Consider the following 26200-nt stretch of genomic DNA (forward strand, 5'->3'; position numbering starts at 1 on the left):
CCCCATTGATCGCCCAGCCACCTCAGGCTTCCATAGATGCAGGATCTGGAGCCGTGGTGATTACAAAGAGGTTTCGGTCGGGCGCCCTTTGAATACGGCGCCCCCTCTCAAGGGAGGGGCTGCTTGGAGGTCCCCGCACCACCCCTGGCCCAATGTTGGCCCCCTGCCCACCCCTGGCCTTAGGGGCTGGGCACAGAGCCAAGGGACATGGGGCAACAGAAGGCAGAGGGAGGGGGGTGGAGGGAGGCCCCCTCCCTCTGCATGCGAGGAGACCAGGCATTGCGAACAAGGCATCCTCAGGGATAGGATGGGAGACCACCAGGAGAGGCCAGGAGGAGGGGGCAAGGGGAGGGCAAGAGGACAGCAGGGTTGCTGGGGGCCAAGTGTAAGGCCCTGAAACTTCCAACTATTTATTGTATTTCCTTCCTTCCTTCCCTTCTTATCTATCTACCTTCCTTCACCCCCTTCTCCTTCCCATCTCCTTCCCAGCCTCCCTCCCTCTTTCCTTCCTTCGTTCCTTTGTTCCTTCCCTTTCCCTTTCTCCCTCCCTCCCTTCCTTCTTACCTACCTTCCTTCCTTCCTTCACTGCTTCCTTCCTTCTTCTTCCCATCTCCCTCCCTCTCCCTCTTTCCTTCCTTCCTTCCTTTCTCTTCCCTTCCCTCCCTCCCTCCCTCCCTTCTTACCTGTCTACCTTCCTCCACTGCCTCCCTCCTTCTCCTTCCCATCTCCTCCCTCCCTCCCTCTTTCCTTCCTTCCTTCCTTCCCTTTCCCTTTCTCCCTCCCTCCCTTCCTTCTTACCTACCTTCCTTCCTTCCTTCACTGCTTCCTTCCTTCTCCTTCCCATCTCCCTCCCTCTCCCTCTTTCCTTCCTTCCTTCCTTTCCTTCCTTCCTTCCTTCCTTCCTTTCTCTTCCCTCCCTCCCTCCCTCCCTCCCTTCTTGCCTATCTACCTTCCTCCTTCACTGCTTCCCTCCTTCTCCTTCCCATCTCCTCCCTCCCTCCCTCCCTCTTTCCTTCCTTGTCAGCCAGGAGGGGGGGCGAGAGGGTGGCAGCGCTGCGTGTGATCGAGGCTGTCCCACGCGGGGGCGGGGCAGGGGCCGTCCCAGGGAAAAGGAAGCGAGCGCTGGCGGTCCGCGGGGTCAGCTGGCGAGGCCGGGCAGGGATCGGGACATGGAGGCAGCGGGGGCGCTGGGGGTGGGCGCAGCGTTGCTGCTGGGTCTCTACGCGCTGCTTTACTACAACTTCGTGGTGGCCACCCGGTGTCGGAACACGGTCAGCCTGCGGGGCAAGACGGTGCTCATCACAGGTCAGCTGGGGGGGTTGGCGGCATTGCCTCTCTCCTTTTCTTTCTTTCTTTCTTCCTTCCTTCCTTCCTCTCCCTCTCTCTTTCTTTCTTACTTTCTTTCCTCCTTTCTTTCCTCCTTTCTCTCTCTCTCTCATCCTCCCTTCCATAAGCCCCCCTCCCACCTCAGGGGCTCCGCGCAGATCAAACTCCCGGAGCAAAAGCGCAGCGCGAAGGTCCCAGGGAGACGCGGGTGGAAAGGCGACCCCAACCCAGGTTTCTCCGCGGAGTTTCTGCCCCATCCCGGTCCAGCTTGAGCCGAAGGCGCTTCAGGCGCAACCGAGAAAGTCCGGCCGGAAAAAGCCCCTCGGGGGACAAAGCGGGTCAGGACTGAGCCAGGAGGCTCCGCAGAAGCCAGCTGTTCCCCGGGGCTTCCTCGGACCGCGGCCAGCGAGGGAGGGAGGGAGGGAGGAAGGAAGGAAGGAAGGAAGGAAGGAAGGGGTGCGGAAGCGCAGGGGGGAAAGGAGGGCTGGGCTGCCGGAGACCCGCGCTTGGACCGGCCAGGGGGAGCCTCGGAGGGACGAGCCCGCTTCGCTTCCTTGCCAGCATGAATCGCTGCGATCAAATCTGGTGGTTTCTGAGGGCCGGAGAGGAGCGGATTGCAACGGAAGCCAAAGTGGCAGGGTTGATTTTCTGGATTGCGCCACGAGGCTCCGCGGTTTCCTTCCTGCCTTCCTCAAAAGAGAAGTAAAGGAAGGCCCCGAAGGTGCTTTTCCCCCCCCCCAAGAGGCAGCTGGACTTTCTGATTTTGCTCTGAAGATGTTTCGCTTCTCCCCCCAAGAAGCTTCTTCGGCTCTGACTGGACTGCCACCTGTCAGAAACGGAGTGGGGTCTCCTACTTGGGGGGTTGGACTAGATGACCTACAAGGTCCCTTCCCACCCTCCTGTTCTGTTCTGTATGAAGGGGAGGGGAAGGATATATATTACATTCTTTGCAGACATCGGGTCAATTGCATTATTTTACAGCAGGGCTCCCCAAACTTGGGCACTTTAAGACTTATGGAGTCCAGCCAGCCTGGAGAATTCTGGGAGTTGAAGTCCACAAGTCTTAAAGAGCCCAAGTTTGGGGAGCCCTGTTTTAGAGCAAAGGTGTCAAACTCAAGCCCCATGGGGTGCTTAGATGTGGCCCACAGGCCCACCCTGCAAACAGCGAAGGACCGGCCCACAATGCCTCTGCCAGCAAAAATGGAGCCGGGGAAGGCTGTGCGCAATAGCAATAGCAGTTAGACTTCTATACCGCTTCATAGGGCTTTCAGCCCTCTCTAAGCGGTTTACAGAGTCAGCATATCGCCCCCAACAAGAGTTCTGCAGTTCTGCAGTTCAAATCTCACCGGCTCAGGGTTGACTCAGCCTTCCGTCCTTCCGAGGTGGGTAAAATGAGGATCCGGATTGTTGTTGGGGGCGATATGCTGACTCTGTAAACCGCTTAGAGAGGGCTGAAAGCCCTATGAAGCGGTATATAAGTCTGACTGCTATTGCTATAATTGTTTAGCCTTTAGCCTTTTATATATTTAGCCTTTTATATAACATGTCATATGGAGTTTCATGACCTAGTTTATTTCTAGGCATTCCTAGATGTCTTGCTTGATTATCTTTTTCTAGATCTTCCAGGAATTCATGTCAGGCTGATTGGTTTGTAGTTTCCTGGATCTGTTCTCCAATAAGCCAAGCCAATGGGAGTGGGAGGCTGGGTTTACTCAATGACTATGGGCGGGGGGCATGATGGCGGTGCTCCAATACGTCCGCGGTTGCCACAAAGACGAGGGAGTCAAGCTCCTCTCCAAAGCCCCCGAGGGCAGGACAAGAAACAAGCGATGGAAACTAATCAAGGAGAGAAGCAACTTGGAACTAAGGAGAAATTTCCTAACAATGAGAACAGTTTATCAGTGGAATAACTTGCCCCCAGAAGTTGTAAATGCTCCGACATTGTAAGTGTTTAAGAAGAGATTGGACAACCATGTGATGCAATTGACACTTAACCATGGCAAAAACATTTGGCACAATTCACTTCACAACTACCTGGCTTAACAATGGGAATCCAGGTCCCAATTGGAGTCGTAAGTTGAGGACTAATTTGTGACCGGGGCAACCCAAAATGAAAAAGACCTCCCCACCCCTCCCCGCTGCCTCATTGCTACCAATTCAGGCTACATGGACCAAACGCTTTAATTCCGAGTTCTGGGAGGGACCTCAAAGGTCATCTGCCCAGCCCTGCCAACCCCACTCCCTTCTAGCACTGATGACATTACCTAGTAAGGTAATGAAATGTCTCGAGGGGTGGGAAGGAGGAGCCCTTTTCAAGACTAAGCAAAACAGCCAGGATGGAGAAAATAAGAGACCAACAACTGGATGGAATTTCTTTAAAACATTTTTATGGCCGCCCATCTTCATAATCAACGCTGGGCAACTCGCCCTGAGAAAACCCACCACACTTTTTAAACCTCGGAAATTCAAAGCTTGGTCTCCGTCAAACAACTTCAGGGAAGTTTCCAGATTCCCTGCATTTTCACTCCCCCGGGTTAATTGGATGGCAGCTTTTGGTTACCCCCAAATGCTTTCTCTGCCCTGTCCTATCTTAAGTGGTCAGTCCCAGCAGCCTCTCACTGAATTCCCAGAGCTTCGTGGCTATGTGGTCATCGCAGGCCTGTGACCAGGGCTCCAAGTGGTGGCAGTCCTCGAAATACCGCCCGCTCAGCTTCTCAATGCCCTCCTCGGTGGCACAGTAGATGGAGGTCTGGGCGCCTGCCTGGCAATCTTGCATGAACAAGTTGGCGAAACAAAGGAACCAGTGTAGCCACCATGAAAAGGAGTGACCAATTTCGGTTCTAACGTATCCTAAAAGGAAAAGAGAGTTGGTTGTGTGGACGATCTCGGACGGAAAGAAGCCCCATCCAGAGTGACCGAGATGAAAGGTGGTTTTTAATTCTCCAATTGAAATGCAATTACAAATAAGGAGAAATTCAGGACAAGGAAAACAGGATACTCAACATGGTACATATAGCATTAAAACAGGAATTCAGTTAGAAATCAAATAATGAGAATTTCAGGAAAAACAATGCAGAATCCTCGTAGAATTTTACACACACACACACACCATAATGATATTTTGTCTGTTCCCTGAGTTGGTTAAAATAGTGTGTGTGTGTGTGTGTGTGTGTGTGTGTGTGTGTGTGTGTGTTGTCTCACACATCAATCCATTGGAATTAGGTGGCTAATACAGGCAGTCCCCAACTTATTAGAGTTTGTTTAGTGACCATCCAAAGTTACAACAGCACTGGAAAAAGTGACTTTTGACGATTTTTGACACATCTCCATGAACATGTCATCAAAATTCATATTTTTAGTAATTCACTCATACTCACGATGGCTGCATTGTCCCGGGGGGGTCAGGTGATTCCCCCTTTTTGCGACCTTCTGACAAACATAGTCACAAGGGAAAGCCCAATTCTCTTTGCAACCATGTTATTAACTTAGCAGTGCAGTGATTCACTAACAACTATGGCAAGAAATGTCGTAAAATGAAGCAAAATTCACTTAACAACTATCAGTATCTTGCTTAGCAACATAATTTTTGGGCTCATAAGGCAAGGATTTCCTGTACATTCAAAGGAAGAACGCCGCTATTAAATAATGACTTTTTGGTTCCCCCCCCCCCAGAAGAACATGGGTATCAACATCAAACAATTATGGGGGTGTTATTCCTTCTCTGTTATTCTTTTCTTGCCCTCCAAGTGTCAATAAGCAATAATCCTCTTTGAATGGGAGTGGAGAATGGGGAACCTAACAGGAGGCGGAATGGAGAAGAGGACGTTAACTAGGGAATCTTTGCGCGCACACATTTAGATCCGGCTTTGCTACTATAAGCACTTGGATTTTTAGTAAAAGTAACCTTTTCATGATGAATGGAGTTGAGAGGCAGGGGGTTGGACTACAAGACCTCCGAGGACCCTTCTCACTCTTAAGATTTTAGGATTTTGGACCGGAGGGGTAGTGGTGGGAGACACCTCCCTCCCCAGTTGACCTCAATGGGGGAAATTCCCAGGGTGTCTCTGCAGAGGCGGTTGAGGGTGGGATGGGCTTCAAAAGTTTCAGCAACAGGTTCGCTACCCCATTGCTGGGTGGATGTGACCATGTGGGGCATGGCCTAGCTGGCCTCCTGCACCATCGGGGGGCATTTTTGGCCCCCACTGGGCTCTAGAGGCTTTCCTTGAGCCTCCAGGAGGGTGAAAACCGCTTCTCCCGGGCTCTGGAGGCCAGAAACGGCCTGTTTCCAGATTGGTAGAGCCGAGGTGGCGCAGTGGTTAGGGTGCAGTACTGCAGGCCGATTCAGCTGACTGCTATCTGCTATCCAAGTGCTTATAGTAGCAAAGCCGGATCTAAATGTGTGCGTGCAAAGATTCCCTAGTTGTCAGCCTCTGCTTTGCTGCTGCTTCAGTTCGGCGGTTCTAATCTCACTGGCTCAGGGTTGACTCAGCCTTCCATCCTTCTGAGGTGGGTGAAATGAGGACCCAGACTGTGGGGGCGATATGCTGACTCTGTAAACTGCTTAGAGAGGGCTGAAAGCCTTATGAAGCGGTATATACCGTATTTTCACGACTATACGCCGCACTGAAAATCCTAAAATTTGATCAAAAACCGGCCAGTGCGGCTTATAACCCGGTGTGCTTTATATATGGAAAAAGATCGAAAATCTCTCCCTCCCGATTTTACGCTCAAACTTGAAACTCGCAAGCGAATGACCACGAGCAGGCACGCACACGTCCCTTGGGTCTCTCCTCCCTCCTTAGCCGGGAGGCACCAAACTGCACCCAGCCATCCTCACTTCGTCCTGGTTAAGGGTGGGAGTGTCTGAGACGCCGCTGGGAGAATGTCCACTTCGGGTTGCCGGGACAGCAAATTTCAAGGAAAAACGCAGCTGCTGGAATCGGTGCACCACCGAAAGTTCTCTGGTCTGGCTGCACCCGAGCTGGTGAAGTGCCCTTGCGATCGGAGCAATCGCGCGGCTCACCTGCACTGGCTGTCTCCCTGGCGATAGGCGGGCGGTTGCCAGCACTCCATCAGCTTGGGTGCAGCCTGACCGGAGCTCTTTCTCTTCTCAGAAATGTCTTCTCAGTGGAGCTATAGCAGCCTGCATGCCCCTTTCAGGTACTTTGATACCCCCCCCCCCGGGAGGGAGGGGGCCAGCCAGAGGGGCATAAAGGGAGCCGCAGCTTCTCTGTGAATGGAGGGGAAAGAGTTCGGCTTCTCTCTGCCATTTAAAGGCTGCAGCAGGGAGAATCCCAACTTTTTTCCTCTCCCTCCATTCAGAACGAAACTGCTCCAGCCTCCCCCACCCCCACGTTGCCCAGTAACCCTAACCTTCGCGCTCTTCTCCGCGTTCTCCTCGGGATTGCAATAGATGTCCAGAAGCGGCTTTTGGGGCTAATGGGGATTGGATTTCCAGCTCGATAGCCCCTGCCGCTTCTGGACGTCTATTGCAGTTGTGAGGAGCCGAGGAGAGTGTGGAGAAGAGCGCGAAGGTTCTTGGCGCTCCTGGAAGCGGGAGAGGCGCGCGGTTTGGTTTATCCTCCCTGGATGTCGCAGTAGCAGCCCCAAACTCACCGATCTCAGTGTTTTTCGCATCGGGGTGTGCTGCAAGAGGGAATGAGTGAAGAGTGAAGACCTTTTCCAGCCAGCGCAAAGGACTCCCCCGGACTTTTTTTGCTGAGCACAGGGCGACGGTCCCACACCTCCACCACCAGCAATCCGGAAAGGTCTTCACTCACTCTCTCTTGCAACATGCCCCGATGCGAAAAACACAGAGATCGGTGCGCTTGGGGCTGCTGCTGCGACGTCCAGAGAGGATAAACCAAGCCGTGCGCCTCTCCCAGCTGCTTTCGCGGCTTCCTGGAGCGCCAAGAACCTTCGCGCTCTTCTCCGCTCCTCGCGACTGCAGCAACAGATGTCCAGAAGCGTCGGGAAACGTGCAGGGGTGGCATTTGGGGTTTCGCCGAACTGGGCAGAATCCTAGCTAGAGGATTGCCCGAATCCGTGTGAACCCCCAGCAGCTCACCCCTGGTCGAGGGAGTCTCCAGTGGGAGAAAAATGCTTGGCAGAGCCCCAGGCGGACCTGGGGAGGGGGGGGGCTCCATTTGGGCCGCCTCGGAGCCAGGCTTCCACTCACCTGGGTTAACTGCATAGCAGGTGACGTTGGTTCCTTCCAGCCGCTTCGCCAACTCTCTTGCATGGAGAATGTTGGCTAGTTTGCTGTTGCCGTATGAATGCAGAGCCTTCCACAGTCCCTTTCCCGGCTTGTGGATGGTCCGAAAGTCAATTTTCCCAAAGAAATGCGAACTTGAGGCCAGAATTACGATCCTGCTCGGGGCGCAGCGCTTCAGCCGGTCCAGGAGCAGGTGGGTCAGCAGGAAGTGGGCCAAGTGGTTGACCTGGAAGGACTCATTAAAGCCATCAGCGGTTTGACGAGCCTGGAACTCTCCTGCCGGATAAATAAGCGGATTACGGGTAGTCCTCGGCGAACAATGTGATAATTCAATGTTACAACAGATGCAATTACCAAAGGGACTAATGATCCATTTCCAAAGTTCCAGTGGCTCCCCCTTTTGGTCACATGGTCACATTTTGGGTGCTTGGCAAATGGCCTGCAACATGTCGAGTGACCATGATTTGCAACGTTTTGTCAAAAAAGGCACTTGCTTGCAATTTTTAGCAAAAACACCTGATAGTGAACAACCAGTTCGTTTAACAACCACCTCAAAAGAAGCTCAGAAAAATCATAGTCACATCACAGCTTACAAAAATAATTGGCAGACTCCACCAGGGTCCTACGTCAAGCACTACCTTTCAGTTTGGTCTAGTGGTTAAGCCTAGAAAACAGGAGGCCAGCAGTTCAAATCCCATCTTAGCCATGAAAGCCGGCTGGTGACTTTAACTTTTTAACTTTTTAATACTCGAATGCGATTGATGGTCTGGGTGAGCCAATGCTGGTCTGGGTGAGCCACCAGAAAACCCGCCTACCTGCGTGAGTACGTTACAAGCTGGACGAGCCCAACTAAGAGGGGAGAGGTGTTATATACTGACAGAGAGTATGGTAGTTTCCACTCAGGTCCTCTGTTCCAGCGGGAACAATACTTGAATGTGATTGGTTGAGAGATCTGACAGCTCCCTATAAAAGGGCCAGAAAAAGTCTTTGATGGATTGTACATAGTTGTCACTTAATAAAGAACTGTTTGTTGCTGAAGCCTGAAGTCTGCCTCCTCCATTCACCCTATCTGAGGTGGCGCAGTGGTTAAATGCAGCACTGCAGGCTACTTCTAGATCAGCAGTTCAGCGGTTCAAATCTCACCGGCTCAGGGTTGACTCAGCCTTCCATCCTTCCGAGGTGGGTAAAATGAGGACCCAGACTGTGGGGGCGATATGCTGACTCTGTAAACCGCTTAGAGAGGGCTGAAAGCCCTATGAAGGGGTATATAAGTCTACTGCTATTGCTAAGTCTACTGCTATTGCTATCTAACAGAAAGCAATGCCGGAGACAGCCACCAGCTTCCCTCTTCCTCGCCCGGAGACCCTGAGGAGGGTCTGCTCTGCCCCCACCTGCGTTGTTGATGAGGATGTCCAGACGGGGCTCCGATTCTAAGAAGGTCTGTGCAAAAGCTCGCACGGAGTCCAGGCTGCCCAGATCCAGGATCATCAGGATCACCTCCGAGTTCCCACTTTCCTGGAAAAGGAGCGGAAGGAATCCTGAGCCTCAGGATTGGGTGCAGTTTCCAAGACAGATCCCGACTTACCCACATGCTGCATAGATCTGCTCACCTCCTGTCAATCTCCCTGGGTGGTGCGTAACAAAACAATGCAGGCAATCCTTGACTTATAACCATTCATTTAGCGAACATTCAATGAACGATGCCAATGAAAAAAGAGTGATTTATGACCAGTCCTCACACTTTCAACCCTTGTAGCTCCCCCAGGGTCATGTGATCAAAATTTGGGTGCTTGGCAACCAGCAATATTTCCGATGATTTCAGTGTCCCAGGGTCATATGATTACTATTTGTGATTGTTCCAAGAGGATTCAGACAAGCAAAGTCAATGGTGAGGGGAGCTGAATTCACTTAACAACCACGTGATTCACTTAAGAACTGTAGTGATTTGCCTAACAACTGTGGCATATAAATTGGGTCTGGTTGACTTAACAACTGTCATGGCTGCCTCTGTTCAATCCCTAGGAAAGAAAAACCCTCGACTCCATAGAATTAGAGAAAAAGTGCTTTTACTAGGAAAGAACTGAATACAGCTAACTCAGGCAAGATCTGAAGCAAAAATGTGCGAAGCAGCAAATTGAAACAAACCCTAGAACCCACCCTACCAGTAACCAGGCAACCAGAGTTCAATCATTGACCAAGAAGATGTTTTGAGCTCGGATTCAGGTGCACCGTTCCTTCCTTCTGCATACCGTCCGACAGTCGGCCTTGAGGATGGTACTCCAGGGGTGAAATGCTACCAGTTCTGTTCACCCGAACTGGTAGTAAAAAAATGCTTTAAAAAGTAAAAAAAAACTTCCGACGATCAGCTGTGCAACAATCAGCTGAAAAGAAAAGGTGCTTTCACTAGGAAAGACCTGGAAAGTCAGGCAAGATATGAAGCGAAAATACATGAAGCACCAAATTGAAACAAACAAGTAAAGTCAATGGGGGAGGGGGAACTGGATTTGTTTAACAACCATGTTATTCGCTCAACAACGGCAGTGATTTCCTTAGCATCCATGACAAAAAAAGCTCATAAAGTTCAGTGTGGCTGACTTAACAACCTTCTTATTTAGCAAGGGGCATTGTGGCCATAACTGTGGTCATAAGTCAAGGACTGCCTGTATAGATCTCAAAATCTCTCAAAGCCGCTCTCAAAATCTAAAACAACGTTAAAAACCATAATTGAACTATGAACCTGGAAAGGAGGCTCAAATAGATATTGGCAGCCTTAAGGCCAATGGAGGAGAGGGTCTGCCATGGGAGAACAGGAGGGCGATGGACCTCTCTGTAGGTGTGCCTTGTGAGGAAGTCCTTGACCTATTATTGGATAGTGAGCATATTATACATAACCCAACACTTTTCCCCAGTCTGGGACCAGCCGGCAAGGAATATGTCAGCCTGGCCAATGGTAATCATTCTTCGCAGTGGTGGGTTGCTGATTCCGTTCCAACCGGTTCGGTTGGAACGGGGCCGGCGGCGTCCTCGTGCACGCGGGCAGTTCACGCATGCGTCTTAGCGCCTGCACAATGCTCCAGATGCTCGTGGAGAATCGTGCAGGCGCTGTATGTGCCATCCAGCTGCTCGCGGAAAATCGCGCAGGCGCTGTAAGTGCCATGCACCTGCGTGGAAGTGCAGAAGCCTTCAAAGACCGGTAAGGAGCGCAGGCAGGCGGGTGGGCCCTTCGCCGTTCCTGGAAGTTACTTACTTCCGGGTTCGTCGACCAACTGGTTTGCGGGGACCGACACGAACCGGTTGAAACCCACCCCTGATTCTTTGGCATAGGCTCAAAGAACAGTAGAGGTACCTTTAAGGCGTTTGATAAGGTTTTATATGCACCAGATTGTATGACCCTGGCTCTTGGTTATGAGAGTGATCAACCAGGAATGGTATATATAGAATATAATAGCTTAGAATAGCATAGCATAGCATAAAGAATAGAAGAGAAGAGAAGAGAAGAGAGGAAGAGAAGAGAAGCTGGAAGGGAGACTTTGGAGGTCTTCTAGTCCAGCCCCAATACTTGAAGCATGGTTTGTGCAATACGGTTGAAGTGGCTTACTAACTTCGGTTTCCTTTTCTTTTAAATTTGCTTTTTAAATTGTATTTCCCCTAAACCTTAGCCTTCAAGAAAAAGGCCTCTCTTTCGGAAACCAGGACTGGCAGGACGGCATTCAGTGCATTGTGGGTAACAGTTTCGTTTTTAGCTGTTCTCAAGACTCAGTGAACAAAGGAAACCGTCAAGCCAACCGCGAGAAGCACTGAGAACGTATCTTAGCCAAACCCGTTTTGATCTTTTTCCCTTTGCCAATGTTTCTTTTGCCGAGAAGATGAAGCCCTTTTCTACGGCTGTGCTGTCATTCTGGTTGATGCAACTGAAGAGAGGGCTATTTCTAAACCAATCAAATTTTGCTTTGAAGTTCCCTGTGGTGCAGGGGTGGGATTCAAGCGATTTAACAACCGGTTCTCTGCCCTAATGATTTCTTCCAACAACCAGTTCACCAAATTGCTTAGAAAGTTAACCAACCGGTTCTCCCGAAGTGGTGCGAACTGGCTCAATCCCACCATTGCTGTGGTGCTAACTATAAAAGTAAATGTAATCCGTTTCTCAGGGTCCCCCCCTTTTCATAGAGTGTCCTAATCAATTGCTCTTAAACGTCCTTCCGACTTGGATGTTTACCGGGAAAGGTAAACCGAGGCAGAAGGCCATATTGGGCCATCAGTAAATTGGCCAAATGCCGTCCAAGATAGAGACTCAATGTCGGTATTTGTTATAATGTTTGCAAACACACTAGCTGGTTGCATATCTAGGAAGCAGACTTCAGTTGCCGTTTCCACAGCTGAAGCAGAATTCATAGTGTTATCAGGATTGTGTTCAGAGATAACGTGGTATATACAATCATTAAATGCTGTGCAGGAATAAATCGGAGGATAGCAATAGCAATAGCAGTAGACTTATATACCGCTTCATAGGCCTTTCAGGCCTCTCTAAGCGGTTTACAGAGAGTCAGCATATTGCCCCCAAAATCTGGGAAGGGTGTTAAGATATTGAGCTTAATAGCTGGAAGAGTAAAGTGTACAGTTGTAGTTGGGTGCCGGCTCCTGCCTGAGGCAATCTGCGCTATGATTGGTTGCTGTGGGTGTAAATGGGGCATTTCCCCTTTTTCCCGCCTTTTTCTTCTGTGGGCTCTGAATGTTGTTTGCTACTGAGGCTCATCGGAACTGTTGGGAGATTGAATTGAGTAGCTGGAAGAGTAAAGTGTATAGTGGTTCTTGATTGGTTGGAGAGTGCTGGCTCCTGCCTGAGGCAATCTAAGCTATGATTGGTCGCCTAGGTATAAAGGGGGTGTTTCCCTTTTTCCCCGCCTTTTTCCTCTGTGGGCTCTGAATGCTGTTTGATTTACCTCATGATGTTCTTGTGTTGCTGACTATCTTGTCTGCTGTGCATGTAGATTTATTTATTTATTGTTATTTATTTATTAACCACATTTATATGCCGCCCAATCCCGAAGGACTCCGGGCGGCTTACAAAAATAAAGAGGAAAAAAAAACCACATAACGAAACACATAACGAAAGAAACGGTTTAAAACAGCAACACCTCATAAATTCATTCTAGTCGGGGCCGGACCTCAACAGTGAGGTCAACAGCCCCAGGCCTGCCGGAATAGCCAGGTTTTAACAGCTTTCCTGAAGGCCATGAGAGTGGGTATGGTCCGGATCTCTGGGGGTAGCTGGTTCCAAAGACTCGGAGCAGCCACAGAGAAGGCTCTCCTCCAAGGGCCCGCCAGCCGACACTGTCTGGCTGACGGCATCTGAAGGAGGCCCAATCTGTGGGAACTTACTGGCCGCTGGGAGGTATGTGGCAGTAGGCGGTCTCGAAGGTGTTAGATGTTAAATATATTAATACAATACAATAGCAGAGTTGGAAGGGACCTTGGAGGTCTTCTAGTCCAACCCCCTGCCTAGGCAGGAAACCCTATACCGTTTCAGACAAATGGCTATCCAACATCTTCTTAAAGACTTCCAGTGTTGGAGCATTCACAACTTCTGGAGGAAACTTCTGTTCCACCGATTAATTGTTCTCACTGTTAGGAAATTTTAAGACGCGAAAGGATGATCTCATCGCAATCACACCAGAAGCAATTAGATAGTTCGATATCAAATTACAAGTAATCCTCAACGTACCACCACCTCTGAGCCCCAAATATCTGTGGGTAAGCAAGATAGTTGTTAAATAAATTTTGCCCCAATTTACGACCTTTCTTGCTACAGTTGTTCAGCGAATCACTGTGGTTTTTAAGTGAGTAACAAGGTTGTAAATTGAATTCCCCATTGTCTTTATCGGAAAGTTGCAAAAGGGGATCCTATGATGCTGGGACACTGCGACCATCAAAATCAGAGGTCTCTTGCTGACAGTTCGGCCCGGATCAAACGGACTGGTAGTAGCGGCAGCAGGAGGCTCCGCCCACCTGCCTGGACGCTTCTGCGCATGCACAGAAATGTGGCCCGTGCGGGATGTCTGAATTTTGATCATGTGAACATGGGGATGCTGCAAAGGTTGCGCGAAAAATGGTACCGTCAATTTTTTCAGTGCCGTTGTAATTCTGAACAGTCACTAAATGAATTGTGAAGGACTACCTGTATAACCTCTATCCCATTGTGACTCTATGGGCCCATATTATGGAGATTTTATCATAATTGTACCTTAACTTAATATTTTACCTCCTCTGTTGTATTTTCCACCATTTGATATACATGTATTTGTTGGTGCTTTATTTAAACATACGTTTGTCTTTGTGCATATATGTTTATTACTCTTATAGTGTGTTTTATCCGTGTTGTGTATCAAAGATCACATGCTCTCTTTAGATGCCATACGCTAAATCAGTGTTTCTCAACCTTGGCAACTTGAAGATGTCTGGACTTCAACTCCCAGAATTCCTCAGCCAGTGAATGCTGGCTGGGGAATTCTGGGAGTTGAAGTCCAGACATCTTCAAGTTGCCAACGTTGAGAAACACTGCGCTAAACAAATGAATAAAAACCATGAGGAAAACACCTGGATGCAGAAGAAAGGAGGAAATAAGAGAACCGCACGCCGGGCGCTTACCCGTCGGATGTCATGCACAGCCGATTCTCCTCTCGCTTTGTTGCGGCATGCCAGAATGACGCGGGCGCCTCTCCGGGCCAGATCCACCGCCGTGGCCTTCCCGATCCCAGTATTTCCACCTAGGAAAGGGCAGAGAAAGGATTCACCGAGATCGCCCAGCCTTTGATGGGGATCCAGGAGCTGAGTCTGTATTCGTGCTTGTAGTTGTTATGGTGTCACACGGTGAAACATTTCTCTGGCAGGGTTTCTAAACCTTGGCAACTTTAAGCCGGGTGGGCTTTCCCCAATTTAAATTCCCAGAATTAAAAGCAAGTAACAACTTGAAGACGCCCGTGTTGAGAAACTCTGACTCAGGGCATGATTTTCGCATGAAGACTGTTTTATTTCATTTTCATTTTCATTTTATACAATCACTTATATACTGTGCAATTAAGAAAACAGTAAACACAACTCATCTTATATTCCACCATAGAAAACCAACATAACACTTCAACCCTCCATACACCCTTTCTTCTCCCCCTCCAACTTTCATTTCTCCCCTCCAGCATTCCCCTCTTCTACTTCCCCTCCCCCTCAAACATTCCTTTCTCCCCTTCCCTCCATCTCACCCTCCTTACATTCCCCTCTCACTCCCTCTCTACTCCTCCCTCTTCTTTCCCTCTACTCCTCACTTCGGTGTATTTCTATTATTCATTAATCTATTCGATTTGTATTTTATACTAAAATTGAAAGAAAAGAAAAGAAAAAAGGAAAGGAAAAGAAAAAAAAAAGAAAAAGGAGCAACAGTATACAAGTGGGTTCTTATTGTTTTGGAAATTGAAACTATGTTTCCCCCCTCCCCCCCTCCCCCCTGTAAACCCCCCTCCCTACCCCCCTTCCGACTTCCCAGATCCCATACCCGGCATAGCTTTTTATCAAACACAGTCTAGAGTATATTAGAACCAAATAGGTTAAAAATTAATAGATAAAAGAGAAAGGAAAAAAGAAAGGAATTAAAAAAAAACAAAAAAAAGGGAAAAATCAATAAACTCTCTACATTGAGCTCAGCTTCCCATCATTATTAGAACTTAAACAATGTACATCATTCCTGATCTCAATTAATTAATTACTTGCAGGATTTCAAACTATATTGAAACCAAGTAAGTTAATCAAATAGAATTCTACTCTAGCTAGGAGCCTTATCTCTTTATCTAAATATCTGTCTATTTCCAAACCTTTAATTTGTCCCTTTTATGCCTCCTTCTCTATGAAGCAATTTAAACACATCTCAAATTCTTCTCTCGGTTTCCTTTTCCAACTCTTCTTGTCCTGCCTCTACCCGTGTCCATATATATATATTTTATTTTCATCCGTACTCCTCTCATATTTGCTCCGCCTTCCTGCAAACTCCCTGGGTATATCCTTCCAAACATTATATTCAGGTAACAGTTTATACAAAAATCAACTTACTTTCTGGCTCAAAATAAGCTCTAATTCAACCTTCACTACCCTCCCATCTACACCACACTTCCCAACTCCATTCAACCTGAACCACGATCCAGGAACACCACGATCTCCGCCCTCCTCACCCTAGAAAATAAATCATGAGCAATTTATATAAAAGTTCAGAGTTATCCATCAAGTCTTTTTTAAGTCCCATACAATATATTTTCCGAGGAAATCAGCATCAGTTCTTTCAGCCTTAATGACTCTTCATCGATATACAACTATACCATTTTATGCAAGACAGAAGTCACAGAGTATTGTTCAAGTTAAGAATTAAGCAAATGTTTTGGAAGCACGACTAAGTCCTTGTTCTCTGCTCTTCTGCCCTTCCGGAGGGGAAAAGCGATACCTCCTGCCTTGTAGTTGTGTGTTTTGTTGTTTCTCTTCTACTTCTCCTTGTCTTTCTCCAAGTCCAAGTGATTCAGGATGTCCCGCCTTTAGGATCTTATAATAAAAATCTCGGGCTTCCCAAACAGAGTTGAGACGATATTTTTGGTCATCAAATGTAACTATAATACCAAATGGAACATCCCATCTGTACTGTATCTGACAATTTCTGAGTTCTTTAGTTAGAAAAGCATAGTCTCTCCTGGCTCTTAACATTTGGGGTAGTATTTTTTTGTAAACGATCAAGTTCTGTCCATCAATTCGCAGCCTGTTATTATAAAACTCTTGTAATATCGCATTTCTGGATTCTCTTGTAGTAAAATATATAATTATATCTCTCGGAAGCTGTCTCTGTTTTGCCGCCCACGAATTATGGCGGTAAATTTTTTGGATCTGCCAATCAAAGTTGAGTCCCGGACTTCCCACCAAACAACTGAAAGCCTCGGAAAAAGTCTGTTTCAAATTCTCCTGTTCATTTTCACGCAATCCCCTAACTCTTATTGCAAGCGCAGTCTTTTTATAATTTGTCATAACAAGTTGTCTTTCTGCGTTTTCAACTTCCTGTTGCAACACTTCAATTTTGGACGTCAGGTTAGAATTAGCTTCCTCCAGGAGCTCCAGCTTATCTTCCATTCCAGCAATATAATCTGTCATTACAGTTATGACTCCGATCATATCCTCCTTTGTTTGAGCAATCTTGGCATCAAGCTTGTCACATAAGTCCGAAATAAGTTGCTTCATTTCCTCTCTAAATTCTTTAAGAGTTTCAAAAAGAAATTCTTTCGTTAACAAATCTCCAGTAGAGGGCGTAGAAGGCAAGAGCTGCGGCTTTGTAACAATTGCTTGGGATGAGTTGTTAAAAAAACGTCTAGACTGCTTTGATTTCGGAGCCATTATAAAAAGGAAACAAACAGAGTCTCTGCTCACGTTGGTTTAAGATAAGGTACTTTCAATAAACTTTTGGCAATTGATAAAAAGAAGTCTTCAAGCAAACAGGGCTAATTAATTTGTGAGAAGTTATTCCCTTGATTCTGTGCCAGGAAGGTGGAAATATATTGTGTAACAAATGCGGAAGCTATAAAATCGCCATTTTAAAAAACAATTAAACAAAGGAGTTTTTTATAAAATTGAAGCTGGTATTTTGAATAATAATAAAAAAAAGGGTTCTCGGGAATGGTCGCTGCTCGGATTGATTTTAAATAACTTAATTTCAAAAATTTGTCCTGAGGGGGGGGGTAACTTGCCTTGAGCTGAAAAAAAACAGCTGAGAAGATCTGGCCGGAGTGAATGACTCAGCTTTTGTTGAACCTTCTTCTCTGTTCACAGCCAAAAAAAAAAAAAAAAAGCTGTGAACTACAAAGAGGATTCTAACGACTGAGTCCCTCCCTGCTTTTTCCTTGCCTGAAAAAAGAGATATCTATAGATCTTAATAGATATACGAACCAGAACTCTGAGGGCAGCTCCGTTGAGCTACCGGCGACGGCAGGCCCCTCCCCCCGGAAGCCCTCAGGGCATGATTTTCACAACTGTTTCAGAGTGGTCTTACATCCACAAAGAAGAATGGCTTAAAATTATTCAGATATAATACAGGTAGCTGTTCTGTCCCCCCTTCACGGCTCGTTAACAAACGGCAGGCAGACAAAATTAAAAGGACTTTTCTTTATCAGTTCTTGGCTCAGACTGGCTTCGAGCCCAAAAATAACATAAATACAGTCTTTGACCAGATAACGGAATGAAAACAAATCTTTCTTACGGCAACACAATTTGAACAAAACGAAAGCAAAACACTTCTTCCAAAGTCTCTATGAATCAGGGTTACAAAAATACAAAGCACTTATCCAAGTGAATCTTACATAAACCACGACTGATGATCAAACAATGTTGAACGAACCAAGGAACGTTGACTCCTGCGACTAGGGCGTGGCACCATCCGTCCTTTTATCCCCAGAATATGCCCCTAACGAGCCCCAGCTGCATAATGAATCTTGTATCCCAAAAAGACTCACAGAAGACATCTGCTGAGTCACAACAGTAGTCCTCGACTTACAAACCATTCTTTTAGTGACTGTTTGAAGGTACGAAGGCACTGAAAAATGGGACGTACAGCCATTTTTCACAGGATCCCAATATTTCAAACATGTTCATGGCCACTGATTCTTCCTGTCGTAGGCCAGAATTGGGTAAAACCAACCCTCCACAGGAACCCACCATCTGCGGGACAGTTGGAGTACAGCTCAGCATTCCTGGTCAAGAGCCTGTGAGTTACGATGTGTGCTACACGCACATGTGCAGTAGTTTAAAAAAAGCTTCTGCGCATATGCAGAAGCAAAAAACAAGACGGCAGTGCCTACGGCACCACTGATAAAACCCGTTCAGGGGCCTGGCAGGCCAAGTTACACCTACTCGGCTGAACCAGGCCGAACAGGTAAGAACCCACCTTTGGTTACAACCCTGGCAGCCTCCCTGTGGGTCTTTGAAAGGGCCGCTTTGTAGTGAGATGAGCGGCAAATAAGTCATAAGAAATGAAAGGCTTTTCAAAAATGGGATGCAATATTCTAGGAAATATATTAAAAAGGCAGAGTAGAATATTTCCCCTAAAAGAGGAATAGAAATCTTAAGACTTCTATTTCCCCGACAGTGAGAACAGCTACCGTATTTTTCAGAGTATAAGACTCACCCTTTTCCCTCAAAAATAGGCTGAAAATCTATGTGCGTCTTATACACCGAATACAACATTTTTTTCCTCCCAAAGCCCCGCCCCTTCACCAAAGTGGCTGTGCATACCCTTATGGAGGCTTTCGGAGAGCTCCTGGGGGCTGCAGAGGGCAGAAATGAGCAGAAAACGGGCCATTTTTTGCCCCCCCCCAGCCCCCAGCAGCACTCTATAAGCCTCCATAAGGCTATGCCTGCAAGATTTTGACAAAAAAACGGGCTCGTTTTTGTGAAAAATGGGCCGTTTTTGGGAGGTTTGCAGAGTGCAAAAACTCCCCCCCCTTCGGAAAGCTCTTTAACTGATTGAAGAGAATTACATTGATCAAATGCTATGCCAGCAGAAACACCCACCTATCTACTGTATTTCTCTCTATTTCTATTTCTCTCTCCCTATCCCTCTAACTACCTACCTACCTACACACTCTCTCTCTCCCTACATACCTACTATCTATCTATCTATCTATCTATCTATCTATCTATCTATCTATCTATCTATCATCTATCTATCTATCTATCTATCTATCTATCTATCTATACCTACCTAACTACTCTCTCTCTATCCCTCCCTATCTACTGAATTTCTCTCTCTCTGTCCCTCTACCTACCTACACACACTCTCCCTCCATACCTACTGTATTTCTCTCTCTCTCTCCATCCCTTTATCTACCTACCTGCCTAACTACTCTCTCCCTCCCTCCCTATCTACTGTATTTCTCTCTCCCTCTCTCTATTTTTCTCTCTATCCCTTTATCTACCTACCTATCTACCTACCTAACTACACTCTCCCTCCCTATCTACTGTATTTCTCTCTCCCTCTCTCTCTCTATTTTTCTCTCTATCCCTTTATCTACCTACCTATCTACCTACCTAACTACACTCTCCCTCCCTTACTGTATTTCTCTCTCCCTCTCTCTATTTCTCTCTCTATCCGTTTATCTACCTACCTATCTACCTACCTAACTACTCTCTCTCTATCCCTCCCCATCTACTGAATTTCTCTCTCTGTCCCTCTACCTACCTACACACACTCTCCCTCCATACCTACTGTATTTCTCTCTCTATCCCTTTATCTACCTACCTAATTACTTTCTCTCTATCCCTCCCTATCTACTGAATTTCTTTCTCTCTGGCCCTCTACCTACCTACACACACTCTCCCTCCATACCTACTGTATTTCTCTCTCTCTCTCCATCCCTTTATCTACCTACCTGCCTAACTACTCTCTCCCACCCTACCTATCTACTGTATTTCTCTCTCCCTCTCTCTATTTCTCTCTCTATCCCTTTATCTACCTACCTATCTACCTACCTAACTACTCTCTCTCTATCCCTACCTACTGTATTTCTCTCTCTACTTCTCACTCTCTATCCCTCTACTTACCTACCGACCTACCTACACACACTCTCTCTCTATCTCTCTATTTCTCTCTCTCTATCCCTTTATCTACCTACCTACCTAACTACTCTAGTGGTGAAGGCACCAGGTTTCTACCAGGGGACTGTGAATTCTAGTTCCTTAGAATTCCTCCACTAGCACCTTAGATAGAAAGCCAGCTGGGTGACTTTGGCCCAATCGCCAGGAGACAGTGAGTTCCAGTCCCTTTAGCCTGGCTTTCACGCCTAAGGCAGGACTAGAACTCGCCACCTCCTGTTTTCAATCCTGGTGCTTTCGCCATGAAACCAAACTTTCCTGTTTCTGGTGTAACTGTTCTTGGCATCAGGGACTATTTCAGTACCTGAACTGGAATCTGCCAGCTGGCAACTGTCACTCCTGATCCTGGATCTTGGCTTCGTTTTGTGGGAGTGTTGAACGTGCCACTTGATCCTGCCAATTACCTCCAATTACCTCCAATAGACCGATTAGATCGCACAGAGCGGGCCTCCTCCAAATTCCATCCGCCGGCCAATGTCGACTGGCGACTACCCAGAGGAGAGCCTTCTCTGTGGCTGCTCCGACCCTCTGGAACGAACTCCCCGTGGAGATTCGAACCCTCACCACCCTCCAGGCCTTCCGCAAAGCCCTCAAAACCTGGCTGTTCCGACAGGCCTGGGGCTAAAGAGCTGTTGCCCCCGTCTCGAATTGGTATGACTGTTGTGTGTTTTTAAATTACGTATTGTTTTGTGTTGTTGTCAAATTGTCTGTATCCCCCTCTCCCTTGTTTGAGTTGTGAGCCGCCCTGAGTCCCCTTTGGGGGAAAAGGGCGGCATATAAATAAAATCAACATTCAACATTCATTCAACATTCAGCCTCTCTCCGAGGGCCGAGCTGGCTCTTCTGCGTCCTCAGCTTCTCCTCCTCCGAACGGCCCCCGGCTTCTCTCCATCCCAGGTGGGAGGAGGAGGAGGAGGAGAGCTTTGAGGTGCCCAAAGCAGAGCCAGGGATGAAGGGAAGGGACTCCTGTCCCCACCTGAAATGAGCTGGTCTCCAGCCCCTCCTATGCCAATCAACTGGCACCTAAAGAGAAGCAACAGGCTGGCACGAGGGCAGCCTTCCAGCATTGGAGGGGCTGCCCCAAAGAAGAGGGCCTGGATGGGGCAGAAACCCCGCGGAGAAACCTTTCCACTCGCGTCTCCCTTTCACCTTCGCGCTGCGCTTTTGCCCCGGGAGTTTCATCCTGAACGGAGCCCCTGAGGTGGGGGGGGGCTTATGGAAGGGAGGAAGAGGGGTGTGGTGGAAGAAAGGCAATGCCCCTCCAACTGACCTGTGATGAGCACCGTCTTGCCCCGCAGGCTGACCGCGTTCCGGCACCGGGTGGCCGTCCCGAACTTGTGGTACAGCAGCGAGTAGAGCTCCAGCAACACTCCCGCGGCCACCCGCAGCGCCTCTATGGTCCGATCCCTGCCCGGCCTCGCCAGCTGCCTTCCTTTTTATCTCCGAGGCCCTCCCCCGCCCCCGCCCCCCGCCCCCTCCCCGCGGGTACCGGTATATCAGAGAATGCGAGCTCCCGAGCTCCAGCCACGTGCAGAGCCGCCCTACTATCGTCTACTCCTCTCAGTCTTTCCTGGTGGTATCCCGTCCTAGGAGGTCCCTAACCATCACTAGCCTGCAGCCCTCTGGCCCTCCCCCCCCCGTCCCCTCCTGGGCTAGGAAGGGAGGGAGGGAAGGAGATGGGAAGGAGAAGGAGGGAAGCAGCGAAGGAAGGAAGGTAGGTAGGAAGGAAAGAGGGAAGGAAGGAAGGAAAGAGAGAGGGAGGGAGGGATGGAAGGAGAAGGAGGGAAGCAGCGAAAGAAGGAAGGTAGGTAAGAAGGAGGGAGGGAAGGAAGGAAGGAGGGAGGGAGGGAGGGAGGGAAGGAGAAGGAGGAAAGCAGTGAAGGTAGGTAGGTAAGAAGGAAGGAAGGAAGGAGAGAGGGAGGGAGGGATGGAAGGAGAAGGAGGAAAGCAGTGAAGGAAGATAGGTAAGAAGGAAGGAAGGAAGGAAAGATGGAAGGAAAGAGGGAGGGAGGGAAGAAGGGAGGGAAGGAGAAAGAAGGAATAAGTGAAGGAAGGTAGATAGGTAAGAAGGAAGGAATGGAGGGAGGGAGGAAGGGAAAGGAAACCGCCTGCTGCCAATTACCTCCACCAGACCGATCAGATCCCACAGATTAGGCCTCCTCCGAATTCCATCTGCCGGCCAGTGTCGACTGGCGACTACCCGGAGGAGAGCCTTCTCTGTGGCTGCTCCGACCCTCTGGGACGAGCTCCCCATGGAGATTGGAACCCTCACCACCCTCCAGGCCTTCCGCAAAGCCCTTAAAACCTGGCTGTTCCGACAGGCCTGGGGCTAAAGAGCTGTTGTCCCCGTCTCGAATGGTATGACTGTTGTGAGTTTTAAATTATATACTGTTATGTTGTTGTTTTTAAATCTTTTGTCTGTATCCCCCTCCCCGGTTCGAGTTGTGAGCCGCCCTGAGTCCCCTTCGGGGGGAAAGGGCGGCATATAAATATAATAAATGAAATGAATGAAATGAAAGGAAGGAAAGAGGGAGGGGGAGGTAGGAGATTGGAAGGAGAAGGAGGGAAGCAGTGAAGGAACCTAGATAGGTAAGAAGGGCCCCTCCTCCTGGCCTCTCCTGGTGGTCTCCCATCCTAACCCTGAGGTTGCCTTGCTTGCAATGCCTGGTCTCCTTGCATAGGAGCCAAGGTAGCGCAGTGGTTAAATGCAGCACTGCAGGCTACTGCTAGATCAGCAGGTCAGCGGTTCAAATCTCACTGGCTCAGGGTTGACTCAGCCTTCCATCCTTCCAAGGTGGGTAAAATGAGGACCCAGATTGTTGGGGGCAATATGCTGACTCTGTAAACCGCTTAGAGAGGCCTGAAAGGCCTATGAAGCGGTATATAAGTCCACTGCTATTGCTATTGCTATTGCTATTGCATGCAGAGGGAGGGGGCCTCCCTCCACCCCCCTCCCTCTGCCTTCTGTTGCCGCATGTCCCTTGGCTCTGTGACCTGCCCCTAAGGCCAGGGGTGGGCAGGGGGGCAGCATTGGGGCAGGAGTGGTGCGGGGACCTCCAAGCAGCCCCTCCCTTGAGAGGGGGGCGCCGTATTCATGGGGCGCCCGATCTAGAAGAGATTTTCTTTCAGGTCCTCCCTTCGCCCTGATTTCTAACCCAGAATATGGCCTCTAATGTCTCAGCCCCCCTTTCTCAGACCTTTGGGGGTCCAGTGAAAGAGAGGGGTCTCTTTGTTATAACCACCATTGCTCAGATCCTGCATCTATGGAATGGAACAGAATAGGAGAATTGGAAGGGACCTTAGAGGCCCTTCTGTGGGCGTGGCACTGCAAAATCCCCCTCCCCTCCCCGGGGCAGCTGGAGGTGGTATTTGCCGGTTCTCCGAACTACTCAAAATTTCTGCTACCAGTTCTCCAGAACCTGCTGAATTTCACCTCTGCTTGGAGGTCTTCTGGTCCAACCCCCTTCTCAGGCAGGAGACCCTACACCGTTCCAGACCAATGGCTATCCAGCATCTTCTTAAAGACTTCCAGTGTTGGGGCATCCACAATGTCTGGAGGCAACTTCTGTTCCACTGATGAATTGTTCTCACTGTCAGGAAGTTTCTCCTTAATTTCCACGTTGCTTCTCTCCTTGATTAGTTTCCACCCATTGCTTCTTGTTCTTGGAGAATAGCTTGATTCCCTTCCCTCAATACTCAGATGGGGAAGAGGCCGGATGCCCTTCGGCAGGGGTTTTCTTCGTATGACAATATCAGTTCTACCGTCTTCGGCTTGGCGCCTTGCCAGCATCCTGCCAACAAAAGTGAGGAGGGTGGAGGCATGGGGGACAGGTGGGCAATGAACCTGTATGGGGATGTGATGGGAACTGGGGACGACGACAGCTTGGCGAAGACCAGGGAGGCAGGGAACCAGTTTGTGCCAATGTTCAAGGCCACGCATGCTGACCCAAACACCCGAGTGATTCTCAAAACGCTTAGGCAGCTCCCTATTGGCTGAAGATGAAACCGTCAAGGGGAGGGCCAGGAGGAGTGTGAACATGTGTAACTTTTTGCAAGGGAGTTTCAGTTCTTAGCTTGTCTTTATTGAAGGGACGCGGTGGCTAAGGCGCTGAGCTTGTCGATCAGACAGGTTGGCTGTTCGAATCCCTAGCGCCGCGTAATGGAGGGAGCTCCCGTAACTCCGCCCGACTTAGCAGTTCAAAAGCACGTAAAAAATGCAAGTAGCAAAATAGGAATCGCCTTTGGTGGGAACAGCGTTTCGTGCGCCTTCGGAGTTTAGTCATGCCGGCCACACGACCACGGAGACGTCTTTGGACGGCGTTGGCTCTTCGGATTCGAAAGGGAGATGAGCACCGCCCCCTAGAGTTGGGAACGATTAGCACATATGTACAAGGGGAACCTTTACCTTACATTGTCCGTGGGAGAAAGAGTTTCAAGGCGGCTCCTACCTTATAATTTGCAGATGATGTACATCTTGTACATTGTAATCTGCTTCTTGCCCTGCTCTAGATAGTTCTTGGTGCACAACGTGCCGAGGCTGACTTGTGATGCTCTGCCTCTACTCAGAACTTGACGAGAGACAAAGGAAGAGGAAGGGAAATGCTTGGGATTTATTGGGACCGGAGAGGGAGGTGAGGAATTCACGGGAGCCGTCTGCAGCCTGAGATAATCCTGAGGCTTCAAAGGACGGGAACCGGAGGGGAAAAGCGATACCTCCTGCCTTGTAGTTGTGTGTTTTGTTGTTTCTCTTCTACTTCTCCTTGTCTTTCTCCAAGTCCAGGTGATTCAGTGCTGGAATGAACAGAATTGTTGTAGGCAACTTCAGGGTGTGGCAACAAGTCCACCCAATCGTCTTGCTGATAATTAATGAAACAACGTACATGCTGTTCTAGAACAGAATTAGTCCTCTCACAGGCCCCATTAGTCTGAGGGTGGTGGGCGTAGCTTAGGCCCTGGGCGGAGCCAATGCGCTTGAGAAATTCCTTCCAGAAGGTCGAGGTGAACTGAACACCTCGGTCAGAAATGATACGATCAGGCACTCCATGCAACCGGTAAATATGGGAGATGAAGAGCTTAGCGAGAGCCTTAGCAGAAGGAATTTTGTGGCAAGGGATAAAATGAACCTGTTTGGAAAATAAATCTGTAACGACCCAAATAACGGTGAGCCCCTGGTCTGGCAGCATCCCTGGTTGGGGGGGGTGGTGAAGCTGCTCGTGGGTTTTCTCGGCCCCATCGCCTCTCGGTCTCCTCGCCTTCCCCAAAACTTAGCCCATAATACCTCGGTTCCAAGTAAATCAGGTTGATCTCTTTCCTGGGGTCTTTGTTCGGCTGCCGCCAACGGCCTTTCTTGGTGTTTTCGTCTGGTAACGCCCGCATCCCAGGTGGCCCCCTCCTCTCTTTGTCCCACTGACAAAGACCAACGGGGAGGGCTAGCAGGGCACGATATCTCCAGCTGAGCCAATTCTTCAGGAAACAAGATTTCAGAGGTCTCTTTTTCTTTTTCACCATCACTGGTTGGCGCAGACATTTTTCCCCCCTCTGTTGTGCCTCCTTTGTAGTTTTTGCACCTCCCACGGTAGATTGTAGTCTCCTGGAAAGGTGTTGATGAGACTTCGCTAACTGTCAGATCTTCTCCATTTATTAATTAGGAAAGGAAAACCATGAGACTCCATTCGTAGAAATCAAATGTACTTTTACTAATTAAAAATGGTTAAAAGTCAATGCATAGCGAAGTCTGGTCAATTAGGCGCGAAAGCAGTTGATATATAGAATAGCCCATTCCCCACCCCTTGGCATCACCATCCCAGCCCAATCATAAGTCTTTCAAGTGTCAGGTGTGAGATAACTTCAAAAGGCATCACGAAGATGGAATGTCGGTGCCGTTAGTCCAGGCGGGAAACACCCACGCATGCGCAGTCCGAACAGTCGATGAACTCCAGAACTTTCCTCCAGCACAATGAGTAACCCCTCCCAAATACCATGCCCTCCCCCCCCCCGTTT

The 26200-nt window shown here is 48.7% G+C and overlaps 2 protein-coding genes across 2 annotated transcripts in view; one reads left to right on the plus strand and one right to left on the minus strand.

Annotated features, from left to right (window-relative positions):
* The first annotated feature begins 1106 nt into the window (after window positions 1-1106).
* Window positions 1107-26200, plus strand: part of LOC148042368 (dehydrogenase/reductase SDR family member 13-like) — a 48653-nt gene continuing 23559 nt past the window's right edge. Inside the window, exon 1 of the mRNA XM_087702861.1 lies at window positions 1107-1305. Within this exon, the coding sequence (XP_087558987.1) occupies window positions 1170-1305 (136 nt within the window). The 5' untranslated portion in view covers window positions 1107-1169. The remainder of the gene's footprint in view (window positions 1306-26200) is intronic.
* Window positions 3721-25576, minus strand: LOC148042369 (dehydrogenase/reductase SDR family member 13-like). The gene is made up of 6 exons (XM_087702888.1): window positions 25479-25576; window positions 21471-21607; window positions 14186-14304; window positions 8932-9055; window positions 7505-7816; window positions 3721-4176 (listed from the first exon to the last, which is right to left on the minus strand). Exons 1-6 carry the CDS (start codon window positions 25574-25576, stop codon window positions 3917-3919), a joined length of 1050 nt encoding a protein of 349 aa, XP_087559014.1. The 3' UTR covers window positions 3721-3916.

Source organism: Thamnophis sirtalis, unplaced genomic scaffold, assembly GCF_051295495.1.
Source record: "Thamnophis sirtalis isolate CommonGarterSnake01/CBP01778 unplaced genomic scaffold, rThaSir2_p1.2 scaffold_17, whole genome shotgun sequence".
Taxonomy (NCBI): domain Eukaryota; kingdom Metazoa; phylum Chordata; class Lepidosauria; order Squamata; family Natricidae; genus Thamnophis; species Thamnophis sirtalis.

Excerpts from the sequence above, each read along its gene's own strand:
- LOC148042369 (XM_087702888.1), bottom strand. The coding sequence starts at position 25,576 with ATGCGGGCGTTACCAGACGAAAACACCAAGAAAGGCCGTTGGCGGCAG. Across the intron at positions 9,056-14,185 it reads CTGTGCATGACATCCGACGG|GAAAGTGGGAACTCGGAGGT; the intron begins GTAAGCGCCCGG and ends CTCCTTTTCCAG. Across the intron at positions 7,817-8,931 it reads CATCCTCATCAACAACGCAG|GAGAGTTCCAGGCTCGTCAA; the intron begins GTGGGGGCAGAG and ends TTTATCCGGCAG.